Here is a 23,593-nt window from a genome sequence, read left to right as displayed (position 1 = left end):
ATTACTTATACCTTAAATTAAACATAATATTACTTTAAATTTCAACCTTTTCTTACTTATAACTTAGTTTCCTGTTACACCGAATCTAATTGCTGAAGCTAAAATTTCCAAATCGTGCAAATGCTTAACATTCATACAACTTATGATATTTTTGTAAATAGTCCTTAAATTTTTTCCAGTCCTCTTCCATTGTTTCTTCTCCCAAATCTCGGATTCTGCCAGTCATTTCAGCCAGTTCCATATAGTCCATCAATTGCGTCTGCCACTCTTCCAGTGTGGGTAAATCTTGTATTTTCCAGTGTTTTGCGATGAGAATCCTTGCTGCTGTAGTTGCATACATAAAAAAAGTTCTGTCTTTCTTTAACACTTTCTGGCCAACAATGCTACCAACATGAGTTTGACCAAACTGCGGGAGGCAGTGGAAGACAGGAGTGCCTGGCGTGCTCTGGTCCATGGGGTCACGAAGAGTTGGACACGACTAAACGACTAAACAACAACAAGTATGAGGAAATAGCAAGGCTAACTGGAAGAATCCGACAGCAGGACGATGAGAAATTCCCAAGAGAATGGTCCAAATTTATGGTATACTTAAAGAAAACTGTACATAAATAAAGACACTCACAGGACTGAAATAAAACTCATAATGTTTATTGTAAGCATTTGGCTAGGCCACAAGATGTAATGCTGTAATAAGGAATGTATGTGTAAAGTGTAATACAAAAATTTATTAAGGAATTATAGACATTTGTAGAATGTATATATAGTAATCATGCTTAAGTAAGAGCAATGTAGAGAAGCCAGAAGAGGGAAGTTAATTCGGATAAGATATAGACTGAAAGGAGAATAATATTGTTAAGCTGTACAGTGGTACCTTGGGTTACATACACTTCAGGTTACAGACTCCGCTAACCCAGAACTATTGCTTCAAGTTAAGAACTTTGCTTAAGGATGAGAACAGAAATTGTCTTTCAGCGGTGTGGCGGCAGCAGGAGGCCCCATTAGCTAAAGTGGTGCTTCGGGTTAAGAACAGTTTCAGGTTAAGTACAGACCTCCGGAACGAACTAAGTACTTAACCCGAGGTACCACTGTATTGTGTTTAAGACATTTGGGGGGGGAAATTATTGGGGGAAAAAATTATTGGGGGGAAAAACAACAACAAAGCGTGAAGTGAACTGAAATCTGAACTGGTACGTAAATGTGAGCAGGAAATTCAGTCTCTACCACATCACTTCCTTGTCATATAAGCACTGATGATGGGTAGTGGTTTTTTAGTGGGCGGGGAAGAGAAGCTGCACGGTCCAAAATCTGGGGGAAATGAAACAGAGCATTTGGAACAATGCACAGTCTCTTATGCTCAAATCACAGGGTGCTTCTGCCATAGCTACAACTTTAGGAGAGTTTGGTGGAAAGTCATGATTTGCTTAATGTTTGGAGGAAGCTTTGTTTTTTAAGGCCCCCTGAAGAGAACAGGAACCATTAGTCCACATAGTCCAGCATTATCCACACTGGCAGGCACAGGCTCATTAAAGTTTCAGGCGGGTCTATCCCAGTCCCACTGGGAGATGCCAGGAACTGAACCTGGGGCAATTAAGCTACAGCCCTTTCCCTCTTGCGTTCCATAACCCAAGCACTGGTACAAAGGACATACTGTATTACACTTCTGGAGGCCAGTTTCTCACTTGGACTGCTGGCGGCCCTCTTGTCCAGCCTTACCTGGATCCAGCCTTCTGCTTTCTGTTGCAGCTCAACAGCATCAGGTTGGTCCTTGTATTGGCATTAACACGATACATTATTATCATATTATTAAGAATTAAATTTCTATACCGGCCTTTTACAAAGTGCTGGGATAGGAAAGAGGCTTGCTGTGACAGGCAGAAGTCACTCCCTTCCAGGGGTGCATTTTGGGGGCAAGTCTCTTACAGGGGCAGGAAACTGAACCCTCCCCTTCTGGAGGGAAGGGCTGTGCCTTAGGTAAAGGTAAAGAGACCCTGACCATTAGGTCCAGTCGTGGCCGACTCTGGGGTTGTGGCGCTCATCTTGCTTTATTGGCTGAGGGAGCTGGCATACAGCTTCCGGGCCATGTGGCCAGCATGACTAAGCCGCTTCTGGCGAACCAGAGCAGCGCACGGAAATGCCGTTTACCTTCCCGCTGGAGTGGTACCTATTTATCTACTTGCACTTTGATTTGCTTTCAAACTGCTAGGTGGGCAGGAGCAGGGACCGAGCAACGGGAGCTCACCCCGTCGCAGGGATTCGAACCACTGACCTTCTGATCAGCAAGCCCTAGACTCTGTGGTTTAACCCACAGCGCCATCCGCGTCCATCCCTTTTGCTGCAGAAGCCCCATCTTCCGCCCACAGCAGGGCCGCTAAAGACTCCCTGCCTGAAATCCTGGAGAGTCTTGGCGGCTGGTCATTGCAGAGTGGGGTTTCCCAAACTTGAGTCTCCAGCTTGTTTTGGACTACAAGTTCCATCATGCTTAGCTACCAGGATCAGTGGCAAGGGATGGTGGGGGTTGTAGTCGAAAAACAGCGGGAGATCCAAGTTTGGGAAACCCTGGCATAAATAATACTGAACAAGATGCATTCCCGTTCTGACTCAAGTCGTTCTTAAAGGATCCCAGATCAGCGGAAGATGTTCAGTTCCCCAGCGACATGCTGGGAATGCCTGAAAGCCCCGGAGAACGACTGCCAGCCAGAGTCTGCGATACTGTGCTGACCCGGTCTAAGAGGAGGAAAAGCCGGTCCTGTGGAAGATGCGAGGAAGACCCGGAACTGGGCTTCGCCAGACCCTCTGTGCTGCTCCCTGCCGGCCCCGGCTCGCGTCTGCCACGCTCTCCTCCTCGCCCCCCGCCTTCCTTCCTTTGTCTCCAGCCGGGGAGGGCTGCTCTGGTCCAGCCCCTCGCTCCTCCTTCGCCTGGGCGGGAGGGAGGCGAGCCGGACCCTCTGGCGGGCTCGGACTCAGGGCTATCCTTGCAACTGTTTCTGCTGCTCCGGCTGTCGGGAGCGATGGCCGAGGTGCGCAAATTCACGAAGCGGCTCAGCAAGCCGGGCACGGCGGCAGAGCTGCGGCAGAGCGTCTCGGAGGCGGTGCGCGCCTCGCCGGGGCTGGTAAGGAGCCGGGCTTTAATTCCGGGGCGCGCCGGGCAACGCGGGGGCGCGTGGGGGCGGCGGTGCCGGGTAGCTTCCAGCCTGCGGCGTGCGCTCACGCCTCTTTCCTGAGAGCCGCCGGCTCGCTCTCTGTGCATGCCCAGAGGCGGCCTTCTTCTGCTGCTGCTGCTGGGCCTCGGGAGGTAGCTGGTGGAGAAAGGAGGAACGGGGTGTGAAGCGCGCGGCGGGAAGGGGTCTGGGTGCTTTGGGGTGAAGCGAGGATGGAGAGCTGGTGTCAGCGAGGGGGCGTGGCTGCGCGCAGCTGGGCAGGACGGCAGGGACCAGCTGCGTCTGTGGTGGGCTCCCGCGGTGGGCTGGGAGAGCGGCCCCCTCTCTCGGAACAGCTCTAAGCCGCTCCTCCGCCCGCAGAAGGGGAAGGAAGGCTCCACCCAGCACCCAGAAGAGGAGAGGGAGGAGGTTTCCTGGGGCGGGGAGGAGAAGGAGGCTTAGCGGCATAGGAACCCAGAGCCCAGCTGTGCCCCATAGGGGAGATGCCAGCTTGTTCCCCTTGCAGGCCGTGTCGGGCAGAGAGTGGGAGGCCAAGCTAGAGTTTGGAGGCCGGTCTGCAGGATGGATCGTTGGAAGTGGTGGTTTGAGGGTGATGAAGCCTTCAGCTTCAGGTCCTGCTTTGGGCTTCTTGTCACTGGGCCAGCTGGTTGTCCACGGTGAGAACAGGATGCTGGGCTGGATGGGGCCCCCTGGGCCTGATCCTGTAGTGAGGCTTTCCTTAGGTTGTGTTCCTATAGTGCAACCAGACCCGTGCCATGTTGTCTTCCTAAAACAGCACACCTGCCAACCACCCTGAGGGCTTATGCCAACTTCCAGGAGCCACAGAGATGGCCTGAGCTGTGCCTAGGAAGTGCAGTAGGAGCCAGCCAGGGTTGTCTGGAGATTTGCTCTGATTTGAGGAAAGCACCCAAAGAGATCCTCTTAGAGTTATGATTGAGCTGCCCCAGTGTCTGGTGGCCACAGCTGGCAGGATCAGTGCAGCCCATGCAGTCCGTGTCTCCTGTGCTCACCATGTGGATGCACTACGGTCAAAATTGCCACCCTCTCCTCCCATGATGCACCAGTCCAAGTCACGTCATTCAACTGCCGGTTCTTCTAACTATCTGACGCTTCCTGCCCATTTTCAAGCCTGTCTTTTCAAGCAGGAGGGCTAGAAGAGTACTTTTTTAAAAGAGCACTTTTTAAAAAGAAAAAAAACCACGAGGGCTAGAAGCTTTATATACCTCTTTAGGGAAGTTTTTAATGTTTGAAGTTCTATTTTGTTTTAATGTTCTGTTGAAAGCTGCCCAGAGTGTCTGGGGAAACCCAGCCAGATGGGCGGGGTATAAATAATAAATTATTATTATTATATTATTGAAAATTACTGGCTCTCTTTGCAAAGTCCAGACCTGCACATACTTCACATATTGCCGTGACAGTATGTTCCTGGCTAGTTTTGGCCAGGAACAAAGTGGCAAAGAAATGTTTGGGTCTTACATATTACAGCCTCAAGCTTTAGCTGGAAGAGATTTTTTTTTTTAATGGCATTGTAAATAAAAGGTGTACTGTGACATGCCTTGGTGGCACAGGGCCTCAGTTTTGAGGTTTTTAGTTAATGCTGAGTCAACCTCACAGGGCTAGATTGGTTTTTGCCTTTGTGGAAGCTGAACACCCTTTCTCTCTCTGCTATGGAACTGAGTTTTGTTCCGCTGGCAGGCGCAGGACCTTTCCAGAAGCAGCCAGGGGCAGCTTGTGAGTCTTTGGTAGAGCTGGATGCTCTGAGGTCTGCCTTCTGAAGTGTGTGCAAAGTATCACTGAGATTTGTTTTCCATGCTGTTCCCTCGCCATATGGATTTCTGCTCTATGGGAAGAAATATTCTCAGAAAGCAGAAATATGAGGAGTTGAAGAAGGCGGCAAATGGTTTCCTATGGGCATGCCAGGAGACGGGGAGGGCTGGTGCTTTAGGTGTGGCTTCAGCTACAGAAATCTTTCTCCACAAAAACAGGAGCTCAAGCGACCTGTTTTACTATATCAATGTTGTTATAATTTATTTCCCACCTTTATCCCAGAGTCCCAGGGTGGAACACAATGTTGAAAGTGTGGGGGGGGGGGGCTTGCAATCACAAAAATTAAGTGAGTCCTAAAAATAAAGGGTAAAGAGATGCGTCTTCAGAATTCACCAGGAGGAGCTGTCTAATGAAGGTGCCAGGCACATCTCTGTGGGGAGAAACTCAGGAGCTGCCACCATGTTCAAAATTAGCCAGGTGTGTTTTGCAACTGGCGCGGGTCCAACTGTAATCACATTGAGATCTCTGGATGCCAGGTTGATGACTGACATCTCCATCTGGCTGGCCCCTCCAGCTTTCTTAAGCAGATAAGCAGAAGAGCTTATTTATTAAATATATAACCCACTTTTTTATTCAAGGAATCCATGGTTCAGCCCCTCCCCAGTTAATCCCTGTGATGACCCTGTGAGGTAGGTGAAGAGGCTGTGCCTGGCTGCAAAGTCACCCAGTGAACTTCATGACTATGTGGGGATTTGAACCCTGGTCTCCCAGGTCCTGGTCTGACACTCTAACCACCATGCCACACTTACATGAGCACCTTGAATTGGACCTGGAAACAAAATGGCAAAACAGTGCAGCTGTTTCAAAATGGGGGTCGCTTGATATCTAACTGGAACCCAGCCACTGCATTGTGAGCCCAACTGAAGTTTCTTTAGCAAATGAAAATGTAATCCGATTGAAGTTTCTGAGCCATCTTCAAGCACAGCCCCACAAAGAGTGCATTCCAGCACTCTTGCAGCCTGGAAGTTACCAGAGCATGGAGTTCAGTGGCCAAGCCATCTCTGCCCGAGAGGAGCAATGTCATTAGCAGTTGTAACAATTAGGCCCATTTGGAGAAATTTCCCAGAAGACAGGCTGAAGTATTTTTAGATCTATGGTCTTGTAGTGACCCCAGGGGTTAGGGTTGTTTAAACGCATAACCAACCACACAGAAAAATCCAGTAACTGAAAATAGCTGAAATCAAGTGATTACCGTATTTTTCGCCCCATAGGACGCACCGGCCCATAGGACACATCAAGTTTTTTGGGGGGGAAATAAAGAAAAAAAAATTTATTTCCCCCCCAGGTGCTTGTGGGGCAGGCAGCGGGGAGAAGCGCTCTTCTCCCCCCCGCCCGCCTTGTGATCAGGTCCGGGGACAGCAGGACAGCAGGACAGCGAAACGCTGCCATCCTGCTGTCCCCGGAGTGGTGGGGCAGGCAGCGGGGAGAAGCGCTCTTCTCCCCGCCGTCAGCCTCCAAACCACTTCAGGAGACAGCAGGATGGCGGCGTTTCGCCTCCCTCTGTCCCCCGACCTTGTGGGGCTGGCGCTGGGGCTCTCCTGAAGCCTGGAGAGCGAGAGGGGTCGGTGCGCACTAACCCCTCTCGCTCTCCAGGCTTCAGTGAAAGCCTGCATTCGCCCCATAGGACGCACCCACATTTCCCCTTCATTTTTGGAGCGGAAAAGGTGCGTCCTATAGGGCGAAAAATACGGTAAATTGTTTACAACAGAGCCATAAACCCTGATCTGGTGTCTTGGCTTGTTTATTTATCTCCTGCCTTTTTTTGCAGCCGTATAACAAGGTTGCTTATCTAAAATCAAAGCTCGAGCAAACTTCAGCCTAAAATATAACGTGTGTGCCAAAAACCACCAGCAGATCCATGATAAATCAAGTTCCTTGGTAGGCAGACCAAGATAAAATGGTCTTCACAGCCCACTGGGCGTAGTGCAGCAGAGTACATTTTTCAGGAGTCGGTTACAAATCCTTGGTGCTATGAATGAACAGCAGCAAGACCTGCAGATGGGCACATGTAGTGGGACGGAGGTCAAACCTTAAATTGAGCCCAGAATCAAACCGGCAACCAGTGAAGCAGATAGATGGTGTATTGGTGTAGCTTGATCAGGCAGCTCCTTGTCAGAACCCTTGTCACCCTTCAAGCGTGTCCCCATGTAAAGAGCACTGCAGTCTTCAAACCTGGAAGTGGCAAGTACACAAATATAATGGAAGCCAGGCCTACTTACTGCAGAGACCCATGTCAGAATGTAACCCTGCATACCCAATACTGGAAATCTTTGGGTTGTGTAGGGTGACTCGATCGGGGTGGGGTATCAGCTACTGCAATGCTCAGCCTAGATTTTGGGAGCAACCATTGTTTATGACATTATACTTCCTTGGCTGATCTCTCTGCTCATTATCCATAAACAATCCGGTCAGTTTGCAAAGGAAGTGACCTCTAATCAGCAAAGGGCATTAGAAATAAGGGGACTTGCTGCTGCTGATACAGTGTGCGAAATAGGAAGCTGGCTGAGGCCGTCAAAACCCAAACAGTTATCTGCCTGTCCATCAAAACCACATAGCAGAGTCTTCTGGGGATGTACCACTCCAGGCTGCAACTTGGCGGGAGGGGGCTGGACTGTTGAATCAACCCCCATGTAATGAAGGCTCCTTATACGTTGACCCCCCAGGCACATATGGGATGAGGTTTAGCCAGGAACACCTCTGTGTAATGTACTAGAGCTCTACGTTCAAAAGAGTTCTGTATATTTATTTCTGCATAGAATGGCTTTTTAAAAAGTGATTCCCATCCTCCCCCATGCACTACCCGAAGTCCCAAACAGCACAGTTCAGGAAGGATTCTTTCAGTAAATCATTTCATTATGTGTGTTGCTGTTGCTTAATGCAAGAAATCCAGAATATCACCCAGCTGCCATTTGCCTCCTATGCTGGAGACAGCATGCCTCTGGGTTCCAGGGAATCACAAATGAGAAGAGATGCTGCTGCACTCAGGCCCGGTTTGCAGGCTTCCCACTGGGGCATCTGGTTGGCCAGGGTGCAAACAGGGTGCTTGACTTTGAAGGCCTGTCCAGCAGGCTGACTCCTCTGCTGTAATTCCCTGAAGGTCTGGATCACCCCCCATCACCTCTGTCCCATTGAGTCAGACCTCACAAACATCCCATGGTCAAGGCAACACAGAAAGTGAGCTGCTTTGTCAGCTGGGTGGACAGGTGGAGGCATGACCCTAGGTCATTTAGGGATTTCAGGCTGGCTTGCTTCTTTCCTCCCTGCTGTGCAACTTGTGTTTCCAGCAAAGCAGATGAGAACAACCTGAACAGATTCCCCGTTTCGTCTTGGGGAGGGTCACGCACTCTGTATCGCTCAGCAGCAACCAAAACAAGAGTGTGGCTTCCTTTTGAGCCCGGTGCTGCTGCCTGGAAACAGAGAGGCGGCAACGGTGGGTGCAGAGTCAGCAGCCAAAGCAGCCTTCGGTAGCAGAGTCAAGGAGCTTTGCAGTTCTTGTGGTCAGAAAGAACAAATCCAGAATAGCGGCAGTTGGCTGTTGGAGTGCTGCTCAGCAAGCTTTCGCGTCTTGCTTTTCATGAGTCTTATTATCATTCATCTTCATTAGAGTGACTCGGCAAGGTTCCCCGCCTCTGGCTTCCCTTAAAATGGTTCCCTCCAGCGAGAGGGGCAGTGGTGGTGTAATGGTTAGAGTGTCAGACTAGGACTGGGAGACCAGGGTTCAAATCTGCACTCAGCCATGAAGCTCACTGCCAGAGGGCTGGTCACTGCCTCACAGGGCTGTTGTGGGGATTAAATTGTGCTGAGTGGGGAAGAATCACGTTTTCCACTTTAAGCTCCTTGGAGGAAAAGGTGGGCTATGAATACATGCAATCATAGTATCATAGATTTGTAGAGGTGGAAGGGGCCCCAAGGGTCATCTAGTCCAACCCCATGCAATGCAGGGATAAAAATGAGGTAAAATAAAAGTTTTGGACTACAACTCCCATCATCCCTGAATGTTAGCCACAAAAGGCTGGGGCAGATGAGAGTCGCCACCCAAAATATCTGGAGGGCACCAGGAGAGCAGAGGCTGTTCTGGAGGCTGGAGAGGAGGATCAGTTGGGTTTTGCTCTGCGTTGAAAGTGTTATAGTGCAGGTACCGATGCCTCTGTTGCCCACGCTGATTTCCCTTGTCATCTCTGATCCAACAAGTGTGGCAGGCTTTTTTTTCTATTACAGCAACCTCAAAGCCTGCACAACCTGTGTGACCAGAAGCAGGAGAGGGATATCTGCAGGCCTTGACACCTTCTTTCAAAGGGCCTTGATCCCTGGAGGAGGAAAAAGCAAACCACTGTAGCCATGCAGCCAGTCTGTTGCTGGACTACAACTCCCATCAGCCCTGAGCAACAGGGGCCGATGGGAATTGGAGTCCCTGGAGAGGCAACACATCGGCTAGTCCTGCACGCTTGTCTCTGAAATGGCACACAAATCCCTGCATGCCCCCCTATGCCGTTTTCCTAATGGGGGCTGCCCTACATTCCCCCCTTCTCTTCGGCTTGGTTGTTTCTCTGCCTTGGGGTGCAGTACAGGAGACAGCTGCAAGGATTTCTCTGGGGATTCAAATCCAGAGAGAGGGAAAAGCTGCATTCTTCCTGATGTGGGGCAGCTGAGGCTGATTCCCTGTCCTCCTCTGAAAACAACTGACTAGCACGAGCCTTTCCAGATACCAAAAGGGCTCAGATCCAGCTGGTTCTGGCGTGGTTTTTTGTAAACAGACTTCCCGGAGCCACTCCTGATCCATCGCTTGTTGGCTGCAGCCCAGAATGTTGCACTCCAGAGAGCAGGGCGAAGAAGTTCATGCTGTATTCGCAACAGAGCTTTAGTAGCAGGAGAAGGAGCTGTGCAGAGGTTGTTAAAAGGTGCCTCTGTCCTCGCATCAGGTAGCTGTGAAACTGCCTTGGAGTGTTGTCATCGCCATTGCCATCATGATTATGTGATGCAGGAATCTGCTTATAGGATGTAATACAACAGATAAAAATAAACAAGACCAGAAAATTTAAAACAATGTGCAGTACAAAATCCCTGCAATGCCCAGCCAATAAAATATTAAAAGGCAACCTCAACACCCCACCCAGTGTGGTGCAGTGGTTAGAGAAGTCTTTCTCAACCTTTTGTCCCTAGCTGTGGTTGGCCAACAACTCCCACCATCCCTAGTAGGCAAGACCAGTGGTCCAGGATGCTGGGAGTTGGAGTCCAACAACAGCGGGGGACCCAAGTTTGAAAAATGACCTGGAAGCTCAGGGTTCAAATCCCCACCCTGCTGTGAAGTTCACTGGGTCACTTTGGGCCATTTGCCGTATCCCTGCCTAGCCTACTTCACAGGGTGGTTGTTGGGGTTAAGTGAGGGGGGGCATGTAGGCTGCCTTGCGCTCCTTGTAGGAAAGTTGGGATATAAATGCTAATAATTGTAATTAATAATTAATTAATAGTAATAGATGGGCACCACAGGCACCAGCTCAATTACAAACTGCCTGAGTGAACAAGAAGACCTCAGATCCAGCACCTAAACAGGGGGATGCAGAGTGGCCATTGCTAGTTATTGTGATATTCAAAAGCAGATATTGTGCACTGTGCAAAAATGAACACATGGGGAAAGCTAGTTTTGATGGCAAAACACACGGCTTTCATGCTCTGGAAGACCCAAAGAGCCATCGTTCTTGTGATGGGAAACACACCTGGTAGCATTGCAGATGGCGGGTGGTGGAAGACTTCTGGCTGCACTGGGAAGTCGTTGGATCAAGGTGGTGATTGAGGCACGGGGCCAAGTGTGGCCCTCCAAGCCTTTCTCTCTGGCCCTTGGAGCTCTCCCCGAGCCACAGCCTTCACCAACTCCACTTTGCATCCTCCCTGAGCACCTTCACCTGGCTGGAATGTGCCCATAAACTCTGGTTGGATGGGGGGGGGGAAGGGTTGAGTGTGTGCATAGCAATTGCTGCCCTGCCCACTGTTGCTTCTGGCCCCACCCACCACTGACACATGGGCCACAAAAAGCTGCCTAGAAGCGAATGCAGCCATTGAACTGCAAAGGGTTCCCCATCCTTGGGCTTCGGTGCTGGGCTTTGTCTAGGCTGGCCAGCTGCCCCATTGCTCTCCTTTGAGCAGCTGACTTTGCTGGTTGTTTTGAGAATGACACAGGTTGCTTCTGTCCTGAGAGTCTTGCATTGGCCTGAAATTAATGGCAGCAGTCAGTTTCATTGGCACATCCCTGGTTTCCCCTGTGGCAACAGGCTTTGTTTGGAGGGCTTAGATGCCCCTGGGATGTGTGTGGAGTGAAACCCATTGTCGGCTAATAACTTAATTGCCTTAGTCCAATTCCTTCTTCACTTTCAGTTAAATCTCTTGGTGCCATCTGGTAAGGTGGCAGTAAAAATAGAGATAACCAGGGACAGAGCACATTTAAAGTTGAGTTTGATGTGCCCTTTGCACAGCACAGGAGGCTAAGACATCAGAATCTTGTTTCAGAGTCTTAACCTTGAGGCCCTTTCAGTTGCGATAGTGTTCAGGTGCAGAGCAAGCGTTAGAGGGGAAAACCTCATGAGAGCTTAATTTTCAATGAAGCTCTTCTAATCAGCCAGTGTGTTTGTTTCTCTTGGGGAAAATGCTTTCACTGGGATTCCCTGGAGAAGTGCTGGGAAACCCTCTTCCCTTTGGCTCCCAGCTCCTGTTTGTTTACAGCAGCTTGACCTTTCACTTTCCTTTTCAGGCTGTGGCCTGGGAGTCACCTGGTGGCAGCTCCTTATAGGGACAGCCTTGCCATGTGGTGGTGGGTTTGTAATAAAAAACTGGGGTGATTCGGCTTCTTTTCTGCCCGGAGAACAGAGTAAGCAATGAATTCCACGTAAAGGAGTAAAAAAATGCTTGTCCATCTCTTGGTAGCAATTTTTTTTTGCCAGGGGGAGGAGGGTTGTTGAGCTTCTCCTTTCATAGAATTATGGAGCAGGAAGGGACCACGAGGGTCATCTAGTTCAACCCCCTGCAATGCAGGAATCTTTTGCCCAGTGTGGGGCTCAGACCCACCACCCTGAGCCTAAGAGTCTCATGCTGTACTGACTGAGCTATCCAGTTGTGCATTCACGATTTCGAACAGCTTCAGGTGTTGATTGAATCTTAATTTATTTTTTAACAACTTTCTAGCTCTTCTGAACTGTCAAAAGGAGGGGAAACCATCTGAGTCCAGGCTGGGGAACTTGTGGCCTTCCAGCTGTTGTTGGACTACAGCTCCCATCATCCCTGACCACTGACCATACTGGAGGGGGCTAATGGGAGTTGTAGTCCCAATGACACCTAGAGGTGTGCAGGTTCCATACACGTGCTTGGAGAGGTTGCCTCTGGGGATTTCGTTGTATCTTATAAACTCAGGGCAGCTTGCTTGGGTCTGGTGGCACCACTGTGGCCTGGGTTCTGTGCTTCTGGTATGGGGCAGAGAATGCTTCTTGGGGCCTAGCCCTCCCCTAGACAGAGCAAATCCTTGCAAGGCGTTTTGAAGGAGGCGCTACAGATCCAGAACTGGCAAGCGTCGGCTGAGGCCCTTGGAAAAGTTCTCTCTTTTGTCACAGAAAGCAACCTCTTAGCTCTGCTTTTTTTCTTTTCCACATTCACTAGATGGAAAGCTATGAGCTCTGGGGAAACTGCCTGCTGGGATGCTTCTGCTAATCATTAGTGAGAGTCTGGTAGGTTTTTTTCTCCAAACGATGGAGCTAGTCCTGAGGCAGAAAACATTAACCAGAAGGCCAAAATCAAGGGGCTAAAGAGAAGGGGTCATCTCTCCCTGCTTGCTATGGGTCTGGACAGTGCTAGCCATCCTTGGATGTTGGCAAGATTCATCTTTAGCCATAAGTGGGGAAGAATAGGGGAAGAAATTTGGTTCGGTTTGCATTTTAATGTGGCTCTCCTTAATTTGCACTTCCTGAAAGAATATGCAAACTGAATAGACCAGGGGTCAGCAACCATTTTCAGACATGGGCCAGTCCACCGTCCCTCAGACCATGTGGTGGGCCAGACTATACTTTTTTTGGGGGGGGGGAATGAATAAATTCCTATGCCACACAAGTAACCCAGAGATGCATTTTAAATAAAAACACACATTCTACTCATGTAAAAACACGCTCCTTCACCATTGGAGCACCCAAAGTAGTCCATGGGCCCATGATGGCTTCAGGGCAGTTCAGCAAAAGGCGTCCAGAGATGGGAGTCAGGCTGAGAGCTCAGAGTCTGAGAAAGAGATTTTGCAGCAGAATGAGGTGCTGTCACAACTTCTGCCCGTTGCTGTGTAAGGAGTCATCTGCAGTGCATATCTGGCTTTGGAGAAGCACCTGAGAGAAGCACCAGAAGTTCAGGAACGTTTGATCTTCCATCCTGCCTCTTTACTGAAGGTAACCACCAACAGCGCCTTACCTGAGAGCTACAAATTTGGTTCTTGGACCTCTCCACTCTTCTGCCCTCCTCACCTGGAGTACTGTGTCCAGTTCTGGGCACCACAGTTCAAGAAGGACACTGACAAACTGGAACGTGTCCAGAGGAGGGCAACCAAAATGGTCGAAGGCCTGGAAACGATGCCTTATGAGGAATGGCTAAGGGAGCTGGGCATGTTTAGCCTGGAGAAGAGGAGGTTAAGGGGTGATATGATAGCCATGTTCAAATATATAAAAGGATGTCATATAGAGGAGGGAGAAAGGTTGTTTTCTGCTGCTCCAGAGAAGCGGACACGGAGCAATGGATCCAAACTACAAGAAAGAAGATTCCACCTAAACATTAGGAAGAACTTCCTGACAGTAAGAGCTGTTCGACAGTGGAATTTGCTGTCAAGGAGTGTGGTGGAGTCTTCTACTTTGGAGGTCTTTAAGCAGAGACTTGACAACCATATGTCAGGAGTGCTCTGATGGTGTTTCCTGCTTGGCAGGGGGTTGGACTCGATGGCCCTTGTGGTCTCTTCCAACTCTATGATTCTATGACCCAGTGCTGGAAACTCACCCTCCAAGAATCGGGTTCCCACAGGTGTCCTATTCTCTCTGGTGACGGAGGTCTGGGAGCCTTGCCATGCCAGGCCTGACCCCTTTATTGCTGCCCTCCCATGTGCACAACTTGAAGCTTTCTCCAAATTCTTTGCTCACAAAGGGGTTGCCCGGAGATGTGGTGGCAGATGCGTTTCTCAGGATGCCTGTGCGATGGAAGCCTTCCAGCTGTTCCAGTGAATCCATTGAGTGGGGAGTGAGTGGGGGCTGGTATTTTGTCTCCTAGTGCATTGAGAGCCAGGAATAAATTGCTTTTCTGTTAGAACTAAAAGCATGCAATTGAGATGACTGCTCTGTCTGAGAGCAGGGTTCTGTACCCTTTTGCCAGAGAAGGACCAGCTTTTACAATGAGGGTTGCAACCTGTGTGTCTTTTGGAGGCAGGATCCACAGGGAAGCTGTTAATTGCCTGCCTCTGTAGCAAAGCTTTTTGTGGGGCAGCAGTATACCTTGAAGTTCCACTTAAGATGTGCCATGTTTGATGGTTGTTCTTTTGGTTTGCGTTCATTTGCCTCATCCCCATAACTATACGTGGACTGATTAAGGAGATCAGTTTCCATGCCTGAGCCTTCCAGTAACAGAGAGATAAAATCACCTTTATTTAAGGGGGGGGGGGTCGCGACAAACTCTGTTTCACCCACGTGTTCAGGTTGGTGATGTTCTTCCCCTTGTTTTTTTGCAATCCATGAAAGCCACAGTTATGTTCGAAGCCTGCTATTTGATCTGCCATTAGCATCCTAATAAGGAATCTAATTCGCTAGAAAGCTTTTGTGAAGAGCTAAAAGATTGGGTGGAGTTTTTTGGGTTCTTTTAAGCACACTCTCCAAGGCTTAAATTAGAGTGGCTCTGGTAGAGAAATACTTGGCACATGGTTTTGAAATCCGTCCACAAACCGAACATTGCAGGGTTCATCACTTCTTCTTTGCTATGTTAATGTGGAGGCTTGCACCTCCTGCTTCACCCATATGGTGTAGTCTAGGCATGTCCAAAGTCTGTTTTGGGGGCCTAATTCGGCCTGCCGGTCAGTTTAATCCGGCCCCTGCGGAAGTTTATTTCTTGGGGTAAAAATCCTTAAAGAAAAGCTCAACAACTTCAATCCTAAACAAAGGTCAGTAACTTTGGTCGGCCCTTTGGTTCACTTCATCAAATCTGGCCCTCTTTGGAAAATAGACACCCCTGGTGTAGTCCATGGGTAGGCAAACTAAGGCCCGGGGGCCAAAGCCAGCCCAATCGCCTTCTCAATCCGGTCCGTGAACGGTCCGGAAATCAGCGTGTTTTTACATGAGTAGAATGTGTCCTTTTATTTAAAATGCATCTCTGGGTTATTTGTGGGGCATAGGAATTCGTTCATTCCCCCCCCCAAAAAAATATATAGTCCGGCCCCCCACAAGGTCTGAGGGACAGTGGACTGGCCCCCTGCTGAAAAAATTTGCTGACCCCGGTGTAGTCTTCTCTCTCTCCCTCCCTCCCTCCCTCCCTCCCTCCCTCCCTCCCTCCCTTTGTGTTAGGGTTTTTTGAGCTTCTTTTTAGGTGCCATAATGAGGTTGATTGGCTGTGCACGGATGACACCACTGCAAAAGATGTGCTGTCAGTCCCCCAGATGGCATGGGGAGCACCTGCAGCTGCGAATGAGCAGAAGCTGCAGGAATTTGCCCTCTTCCAAGCTGCCTTAGGAATGGCTTAGAACAAGGCTAGGTCAACGAGGGGGGCCTTCAAATGCCTTTGGACTGCTGACCTATTTGAAGTTTGGTTTGCATATGTTCAGGACTTAATCCTGGTGGAGAAATGGACCAGCAAAATCCGAGAAAGAAGATAACATAATAAATCCAATTATTTTTTACCATGGCTGGTTCCACTTCAGTTCATATGCCTCAAACAAGGAGCATAGGGACAGGGCACCCAAATGGGGATGTTTGGAAGGATGTTTTCGTATAATCGAAATGTGTCATTTAAATATATATATATGCACCTATTGTGACAAGTTCTGTTAAGTTTGTGTGGGAGTGGGAAGAAGGAGTGGAGAGGAGGAGAAAACCTAAGTTTTGTTGAAATATGATGTGTTAATGTTTTCTTGGAAAATCATTAAAATTATAATACCTTTGGACTGCAGCTCCCATCATCTCTGGCCATTGGCTGCATTGGGTAGTGGGGCTGCTAGAAGTTGGTGTCCGAAATATCTGTAAAGCACCACATTGACTTTTACTGCATTAGAAAGTGGATGTACATCTTTAAATAAATGCATTTTTAGTTCAAGAGAAAGGCAGGTAAGAGGTGACATGTTTATCAGATTATGCCTGGCATGGAGAAAGTGGATAGAGGGAAGTTTCTCTCTGTCTTAACCCTAGAACTGTTGCAGGAACCACTCAGGGGCATTCAATGAAGCTGAATGTTGGCAGATTCAAGAGAGAAGAAAATCCTTCCTCATGCAGTGCGTAGTTAACCTGTGGAACTCACTTCCACAGGAGGCAGGCATGGCCACCCCCTTGGGTGGCTTTAAAAGAGGATTGGGCAAATTCACGGAGGAGGTGAGGGGCTATTGATGGCTGCCAGCCAGGGTGACTCTGCTCAGCCTCCACAGTCAAAGGCAGCAGTGCTGCTGAATACCAGTTGCTGGAAAACACAGGAGGGGAAGTGGCTATTGTGCTCCAAACCTACTTGCAGGCGTCCAACAAGCATCTGGTGGACCATTGTGAGAACAGGATGCCGGACTGGACAGGCCATAACAGGCTCTTGCTGTGTTTAGACTCTACCAGGAGTAAATCTCCAGCATTTTAGCGATAATGTACTATCCTTCTTGGCTATCTCATTTTACTCTTTAGAAACCTTGCTTAACATTTCTCTGCCCTAACCCAGATATGAATGCATCTGGCTAAAGGAGACTCAGATCAGGAGCTGAAAGGGCCAGGATGCGAACCCAGCCAGTCCTTCTGTAGTTCTCCTTTTGCAGAAGGATCAAAAAACCCGGGTCAGAGTCGCTGCCTCAGCTGAGGAGGGTGTTGAAAATGCCATAGTGGCAGAGCTTTTAACTGGACTCATAAATCTGTTCCTTTTTGCAGATTAACTACCCCTAAGAATTCTAAGAATGCCCAAGGAAGGGAGAGAGCAGCTACGGTTTGAATGCATCGCCTTGGCTTCTGCTGCAGTTGAATAAAAGCTCCCTCTGATATCAGAGTCAGAACCACTCAAAGGACACACAAGAGTTATTAATAACTTTATTTTATAGCAAAAGAATCCAAGCACATATGCAGAGTGCAGGAGCAATTTGCACTGCTTTTAATGTGTGTGCACGTAGTGGCTATTTATGTCGTGTCATCAGTGTACGCTGGTGTTTCACAAAGCATAGGAGAGGTCTCTGCCCCAAGTGGCTTCCAGTATTAAGAGTCAAAATGATGCCCAAGTGATCCCTGTGCTCTGCAGATGAGAGCATCCCCCAGATGGCATCTTATCAAGAGCTCTCTTCCTCAAATGTAGGAATTGGGCCTTCAATCTTGTGGCACCTGCTGACAACCTTTCCCCCTTTGCAAGGCTGGTCTTGATTGCGATAAACAAATCTGTAGAACTGCTTTTAGATGTTTTCAGTTGTTTCATCTCTCTCCGAGGGATAGCTCAGTTGGTAGAGCAGGAGACCTGCTCTAATCTCAGGACGGTGGGTTTGAGCCCCACTTTGGGCAAAGGATTCCTGCATTTCAGGGGATTTGGACTAGATGATCATTGTGGTCCCTTCCAGCTCTAGGATTCAAGTGTTTGCTGCCCTGGGCTCCTCTGGGAGGAAGGAGCAGGGTGTGAATTAATTAAATAAATAAAAACGGAGGCAGGGTGTATATGGGAGAGAGTGTTTCATTTTTGCACACTTACCGTATTTTTTGCTCTATAAGACTCACTTTTTCCCTCCTAAAAAGCAAGGGGAAATGTGTGTGCGTCTTATGGAGCAAATGCAGGCTGCGCAGCTATCCCAGAAGCCAGAACAGCAAGAGGGATCGCTGCTTTCACTGCGCAGTGATCCCTCTTGTTGTTCTGGCTTCTGAGATTCAGAATTTTTCTTCTTCTTGTTTTCTTCCTCCAAAAACTAGGTTCGTCTTATGGTCTGGTGCGTCTTATAGAGCGAAAAATACGGTAACTGAAAACTGGGGGAACTCGCCAGTTTCTGTGCATGTACTTGTTTTGTTAAGCATTTTTGTTGCAAAGTTGCAGGTGAGCTGCTGTTCATTCAGCAGAAGAGCTCTGCCCATCACAGGGCACTAGCTGGAGACCAAGTCATAGGACCCTTTTTTGGCCAAACCCCCATAAGGCTGCTCATGAACATCTTTCCCACAGCTTAAGCTTTATTCTTACACACACACACACACACACACACACACACAGCCCCCAGGGAGAGCTTGCCACTTCCCAGCCCAGAAATGTGCAGATTTCTTCAAATGATCTGATGCACAAAGATATTTTGGGGTAGTTGTATAACTGGATGGATATACTGATGGACGCTGCTCACACTTTTGCCTCCTCACTTTAGTTCCTTTGTATGGCGCTTCCCACAGTGAGCTGTGCCCAAAGTGGTTTTACAGCCAACTTTTGGAATATCAAAATACAAAAGCATTTGGGAGTGGAGAGAAGAAGCCAGCGTGCAAAACGTACCAGTTACTGAGGTGTACAGTAAGGGGGTTGTTCCAGGATATGGTATAGCCTGGCTTGCATAATTCCGTCCCCAAAACACCTTAGTTCTCCCTCTAGAAGGTGCAAAGAAGTTATAATGTTTTCAGTCATAGTTTAACAATGCAGGGCCTGGGAAGTTGTAAACCTTGGTTTGTTGGAAGATATGCCATGGTCTCATCACTCAGTTTGCTGCTGCTGCTGCTCCTGCTGTTGCTAGTACCCTAACACACCCTGCCACACCAAAAGATTGAATATTTATAAATGCAGAACGAGTACTACATGGCACTTGTAGCAGTGCTGGTTCTGTGAGTCAAAGTGCTGTCGTGGATGCCTATGGAGTGAGGCAATCACGGTTAATGGGGCGTTATGCAGTACCTGACTGTGTGTTGTCTTGTCTCCTGCCAGGAAAAGACGAAGGTGATTGAGCCCTTGGACTATGAGAATGTCGTCTCCCAAAAGAAAGCGCAGATCTACAGCGACCCTCTCCGGGACTTGCTTATGTTCCCCATGGAAGACGCCTCTGTGAGTTGTTGCTGCTGCTGCTGCTTCTCCTCCTTGGCATTTGGGTCTCAGCTGCAAGCTGGTCACCTCATTTCATTTTTGCTTGTTCGAATAGTTTATTTATACCTCTTCATACTGCCACTTCTGAGCATCACACAATAGGAACACAGCCTTGGAAATGGATGAATGCACCTGCCTGCATCTTTATTGTTGAAAGAGGGTTGGACAAATTCATAGACTTAATAGAATCCTAGAATTGTAGAGCTGGAAGGGACCTTGAGGATCATCTAGTCCAACCCCCTGCAGTGCAGGAATATGAAGCTGTCCCAGACGGGGATTGAACCTGCAGCCGTAGTGCTATCAGCACTCCACCGCTCCAAACAACTGGAGGAGAAAGCGATCAGTGACTGCTAGTTGAGGCAGTAGCAATGCTTCTGAATGCCAGTTGCTGAGAATTGCAGGACAGGAGAGGGCTCTTGGGCTCCTGCAAACTCCTTTTGTATTCACACCGGATATGCTGCCCTTTTGCCATACAGAATTGTTACTTTGGAACTTTGACCCTCTAGATATATATTGATTGATTGATTGATTGATTGTACTTACGTACCACTTTGCAGGCAGATCTTGCAGTGTGGATTTGCATAAGGTTATTGCAACAATAAGCACAATTTTTTAAAAAAGGTTACAAAAGAATAAGAAAAACAACTTGTTTGTACAGGGGGTGAAAACTGTTTCTTCTTTGTCTCCCCTCCCCTCAGGGCAGGGTGGTCCTTCAGATGCCCATGTTGTGGCCAAACTTGCTGGAGTTGTGGATGAGCAGCATCTGGGATGAACAAAAGTTCCCATGCCTGCTGCAGACACATTGCATTGTAGCTCATAAGAACCTACAAGCGCTAGGAATCAGGCCATTGGTCTGCCTGGTCCAGCATCCTGTTCTCACAGGGGCCAACCAGGGTCCTCAGTGGGAAGCCTGGAGGCAGGACCAGGACACAACAGCAGTGCTCCTCCCTCTTCCATCCATCTGCAAAGCCCCCTTACAACTCTAGTCATTCTGCAGCCTCTGACTGCTTTTACACCCCCCCTCCAGGTCTCTGTTGTCGGGCGCCAGAGGAGGACTGTTCAGTCTACAGTGCCAGAAGATGCTCTGAAGAAGGCTCAGAGTCTCTTTGTCCAGGAGGTAAGGGTCCTGAAGGCTGTGATACTGACGGGTGCACGTGCAAAATAGGTCTTGCTCCTTTCCCCCTTCAGGTAAAGGAAAAGAGAGAGACCTGGGTGAATAGTCCTTTCTGCATGCTCCAAAAGCACATAGAAACCCTGCAGTGACGCCAGAGAGTTCTAGGGCACAGTCCCAGTTTTTGGAGGCAGGATGGGGCAGCTGCACACACACACACACACACACTTTGCCATAGTTAATTTATCTATGTACCACATTTTCCACAACTCCCAGGTGAATTGTAGTTTCGTTAGGAGAACCGTAAACTGCTGCTTCAGATTTAGGTGCAAATCCAGCAGGCTTGGGAAGATTTGGGCCCTTTTTGAAAGAGTTGGTGCATTTGGAACTTAAGCTTCTTGTGTTGTGTTGCTCAAAAATGAAGGGTATTTATTTCTTCTTTGTTGAACTCTGCATTAAAAAAAAGTAACTGAGGAAATTGATGTTTGTTTATTTATTTTTTGAAAACCAAATGTGTGACTTGCTTCCTCTTTTTAATTATGAAAACCTGACAATAACTGCTGAGGACAGACAAGCATAGAACTGAAAAGACACTCATGACGTCGCCTGTGAAGGGCTTTCTTTAAATTATTTCTTTAAAATAATTTTGCAGATTAAGACAGGGAAACAAGATAAGAGTCAGACCTCTGGCCGATGTATCTCAGAAGTGTAGAACAATTTTAAGTGCAAAGCAATTGATAATATTTAGCTCAGTACTGTCTGTAGAAGTGATGGGGAACCCTTAACTTCCAGCATCTGCATGGCTTTTGGTCAGAGGTGGTGGGACTATCTTGAGGGCCACTGATTCCCCATTCCTGATCTACACTGACTCTCCAGGGTTTCAGACAAGGAGTCACCCCTGGCCCTACCAAGGAGCATGCAAGGCAGAAGCTCTGCCATGTAGTAGCTCTGTATACAGGAACATAGAAGCTGTTTTACACCAGGCCAGGACTTTAGTCCCGCTTCCTCAGGATTGCCTACCCTGGAAGCTGCTATCCAGAGTTTCAGCCAAGTGTATCCCAGACCTTCCTGGGAAGGATGCATGCTGTTCCACTGAGCTAAACTGAAAGAATGGGCGAAGGTTAAATTGTGCAAAACATGAGTTTGAGGCAGTTGAGTTCTGCAGGAAGCAAAGCACCCACGTGAATCTTTCCTGTATCTAATTTTGTAGTTCCTCATATATGAATTAGCAACCTTGGAGTACTGAAGTTTATAATCCTGGTTTTTGTTGCAGTCTTTAGCAGCAAAGGCAGCTATGAACTTTAACCGCCTTGCATTCAATTTCCTTCACAGTGCATTAAAACCTACAGCTCAGACTGGCACACAGTGAACTACAAATATGAGGACTACTCGGGGGATTTCCGAATGCTGCCATGGTAAGTGTTTCCCCAGGGGAAATCAGCCTCTTCACAGCCTTTCCTTTCAGTAGGATGTCGAAACCCGGATGTTCAGAAGTTCCTTAAACATCCTTCTAGCTGCCTCCCCTTCACACAGGCAACCCAGGTCATGGTAGTATTTCTGTTTCATTGACTTCATTTCAGAGGTGTCTCTGCTGCCTTTCAGCTAACACTATTAATAATATTTTTTTTTTTGCAAGTTTTATATACCTCTTAATCAGCAAAATCCTCTAAGCCTAAAACCTAAAACAGTATTTACTATTTATTCCATAAGATTTGATTGTAAAAAGAATCACTTGAATACAGAAATAAAAGAATGAAATTATCAGTTTAAAAAAAAACAGATACAAGAAATAATTAACATCACTGTTCAGCTAAACACCTGATTCAAACACATGTAGGCTTGGTACGCATCCGGATTCGGCTTGCATACGCAAAAATGTTTCCAGCAGGTGCAGTGAAGGTGCCTGCCTCACATCAAGTGGCAAGGAGTTCCAAAGTGCAGATGCGGCTGCTGCACAATATAAAATACTCATTTAAAAATACTGATCAGACATGAAAAACAAGTTGGCATACAATTTATCAAAATCCAACTAAAAGCAGCAGTTTAAAAACTATTACCCATACTAAAATTACTTGTCTGGGTAGAGCTACCTAAACAAAAAGTTTTGCTTATCTCACCTTCCTCGGAAGTCGCTCCATCCCCCGAGAGAGCGGGTCCTCTCTGCCCATATGCCTTTCTGGAAGCTCCATCTATGGATTCATTTGTTATTCAGCCATGTTGGGCAAAACATTAATGAATGCTTCTTTTAAAAATAAATTAAATGTGTGTTTGTGTGTGTTTTCTCTTAGCAAATCCTTCAGCCCCGACAAGATTCCAAACCACGTGTTTGAAATTGATGAAGACTTTGAAAAAGATGAGGTGAGGAGAAAAGGGTCAGCCCTTTGTCTGGTAGCCGATGAAGTGCTCTGTGTAACTCAAAAGCTTTCCTAATCATATACCAAGGGAAGCTTGTTTGCTAAAAGTTCCAATTGTTACAGAACAACAATGACAACTTTTAGTATTCGTGTGGTGTTTCCAAGTGCTCAAAGCCATTATCCAGCAACAAAGAACATAATTTTAAAAAGGGCTTTGCAGCCAGTTCAGGCCAATTCAGCACCCTGCTTTCCAAGTTACCAACCAGACGCCTGTATACACTCCCAGAAGTAAATAAGCAAAGGAACCATCCTTTATACAGGGCCCAGGAGTGGATGCTTAGCTAATCAACCTACCAGTTCTTTCCTGGAAAACACCAGTTCTCTCCCTAGCCAGGCTCTAAACCTGGACATCTTTATTTTTATAATATTTACATCCCCGCTTTGCCTCCAAGTTGCTAAAGATGGTGTACATGGCTCTCCTTCTTCCCCACTGTATCCTCACGTCAGCCCTGTGAGAGGCAGGTTAGGCAGCCAGTGATTGACTGGCCCCCAAGGTCACCCTAAGTGGGGAACTGAACCTGTGCCTCTGTCATCTTAAGTCCAGCATTCTCACTTCTGCACCACGCTGGCTGCAATTGGAAGTAGCCCCAGTTGGGAAAACAGCTGCATCTGTGGGTGTAGGAGGGACTAAGCCTGTTGGTTTATCTCCTGGGAAGGGTTTCCTACCTCCTTGCCTCCACATCACAGAAGCAAATTGTTTTGGGGAAACAATTGTTTGCCGAATTAATGTCTAGCTCCTGCCAGATTGCAGAGGTGGTGTGAAAGAGAGAGAGAATGAGAAGCAGCTTGCCACATCTGAGAATAGTTCTATTACCTTATTTTAGAAG

The 23,593-nt window shown here is 47.9% G+C and overlaps 1 protein-coding gene across 3 annotated transcripts in view; it reads left to right on the top strand.

Annotated features, from left to right (window-relative positions):
• The first annotated feature begins 2,924 nt into the window (after nucleotides 1-2,924).
• Nucleotides 2,925-23,593, top strand: part of DOCK11 (dedicator of cytokinesis 11) — a 175,787-nt gene continuing 155,118 nt past the window's right edge. The window contains exons 1-5 of one of the 3 annotated variants that reach the window (XM_082207380.1): nucleotides 2,925-3,110; nucleotides 19,086-19,202; nucleotides 20,269-20,358; nucleotides 21,685-21,767; nucleotides 22,641-22,710. In XM_082207380.1, the coding sequence (XP_082063506.1) occupies nucleotides 3,009-3,110; nucleotides 19,086-19,202; nucleotides 20,269-20,358; nucleotides 21,685-21,767; nucleotides 22,641-22,710 (462 nt within the window). In that variant the 5' untranslated portion in view covers nucleotides 2,925-3,008. Of the gene's footprint in view, nucleotides 3,111-12,649; nucleotides 12,695-19,085; nucleotides 19,203-20,268; nucleotides 20,359-21,684; nucleotides 21,768-22,640; nucleotides 22,711-23,593 lie in introns of those variants that run through there. The other 2 variants (XM_082207379.1, XM_082207381.1) reach the window with 2 other exon arrangements.

Source organism: Podarcis vaucheri (assembly GCF_965113315.1).
Source record: "Podarcis vaucheri genome assembly, chromosome: Z".
NCBI lineage: Eukaryota > Metazoa > Chordata > Lepidosauria > Squamata > Lacertidae > Podarcis > Podarcis vaucheri.
The sequence above is the reverse complement of the archived record's forward strand: the minus strand, read 5'-3'. Positions and strand labels throughout refer to the sequence as shown.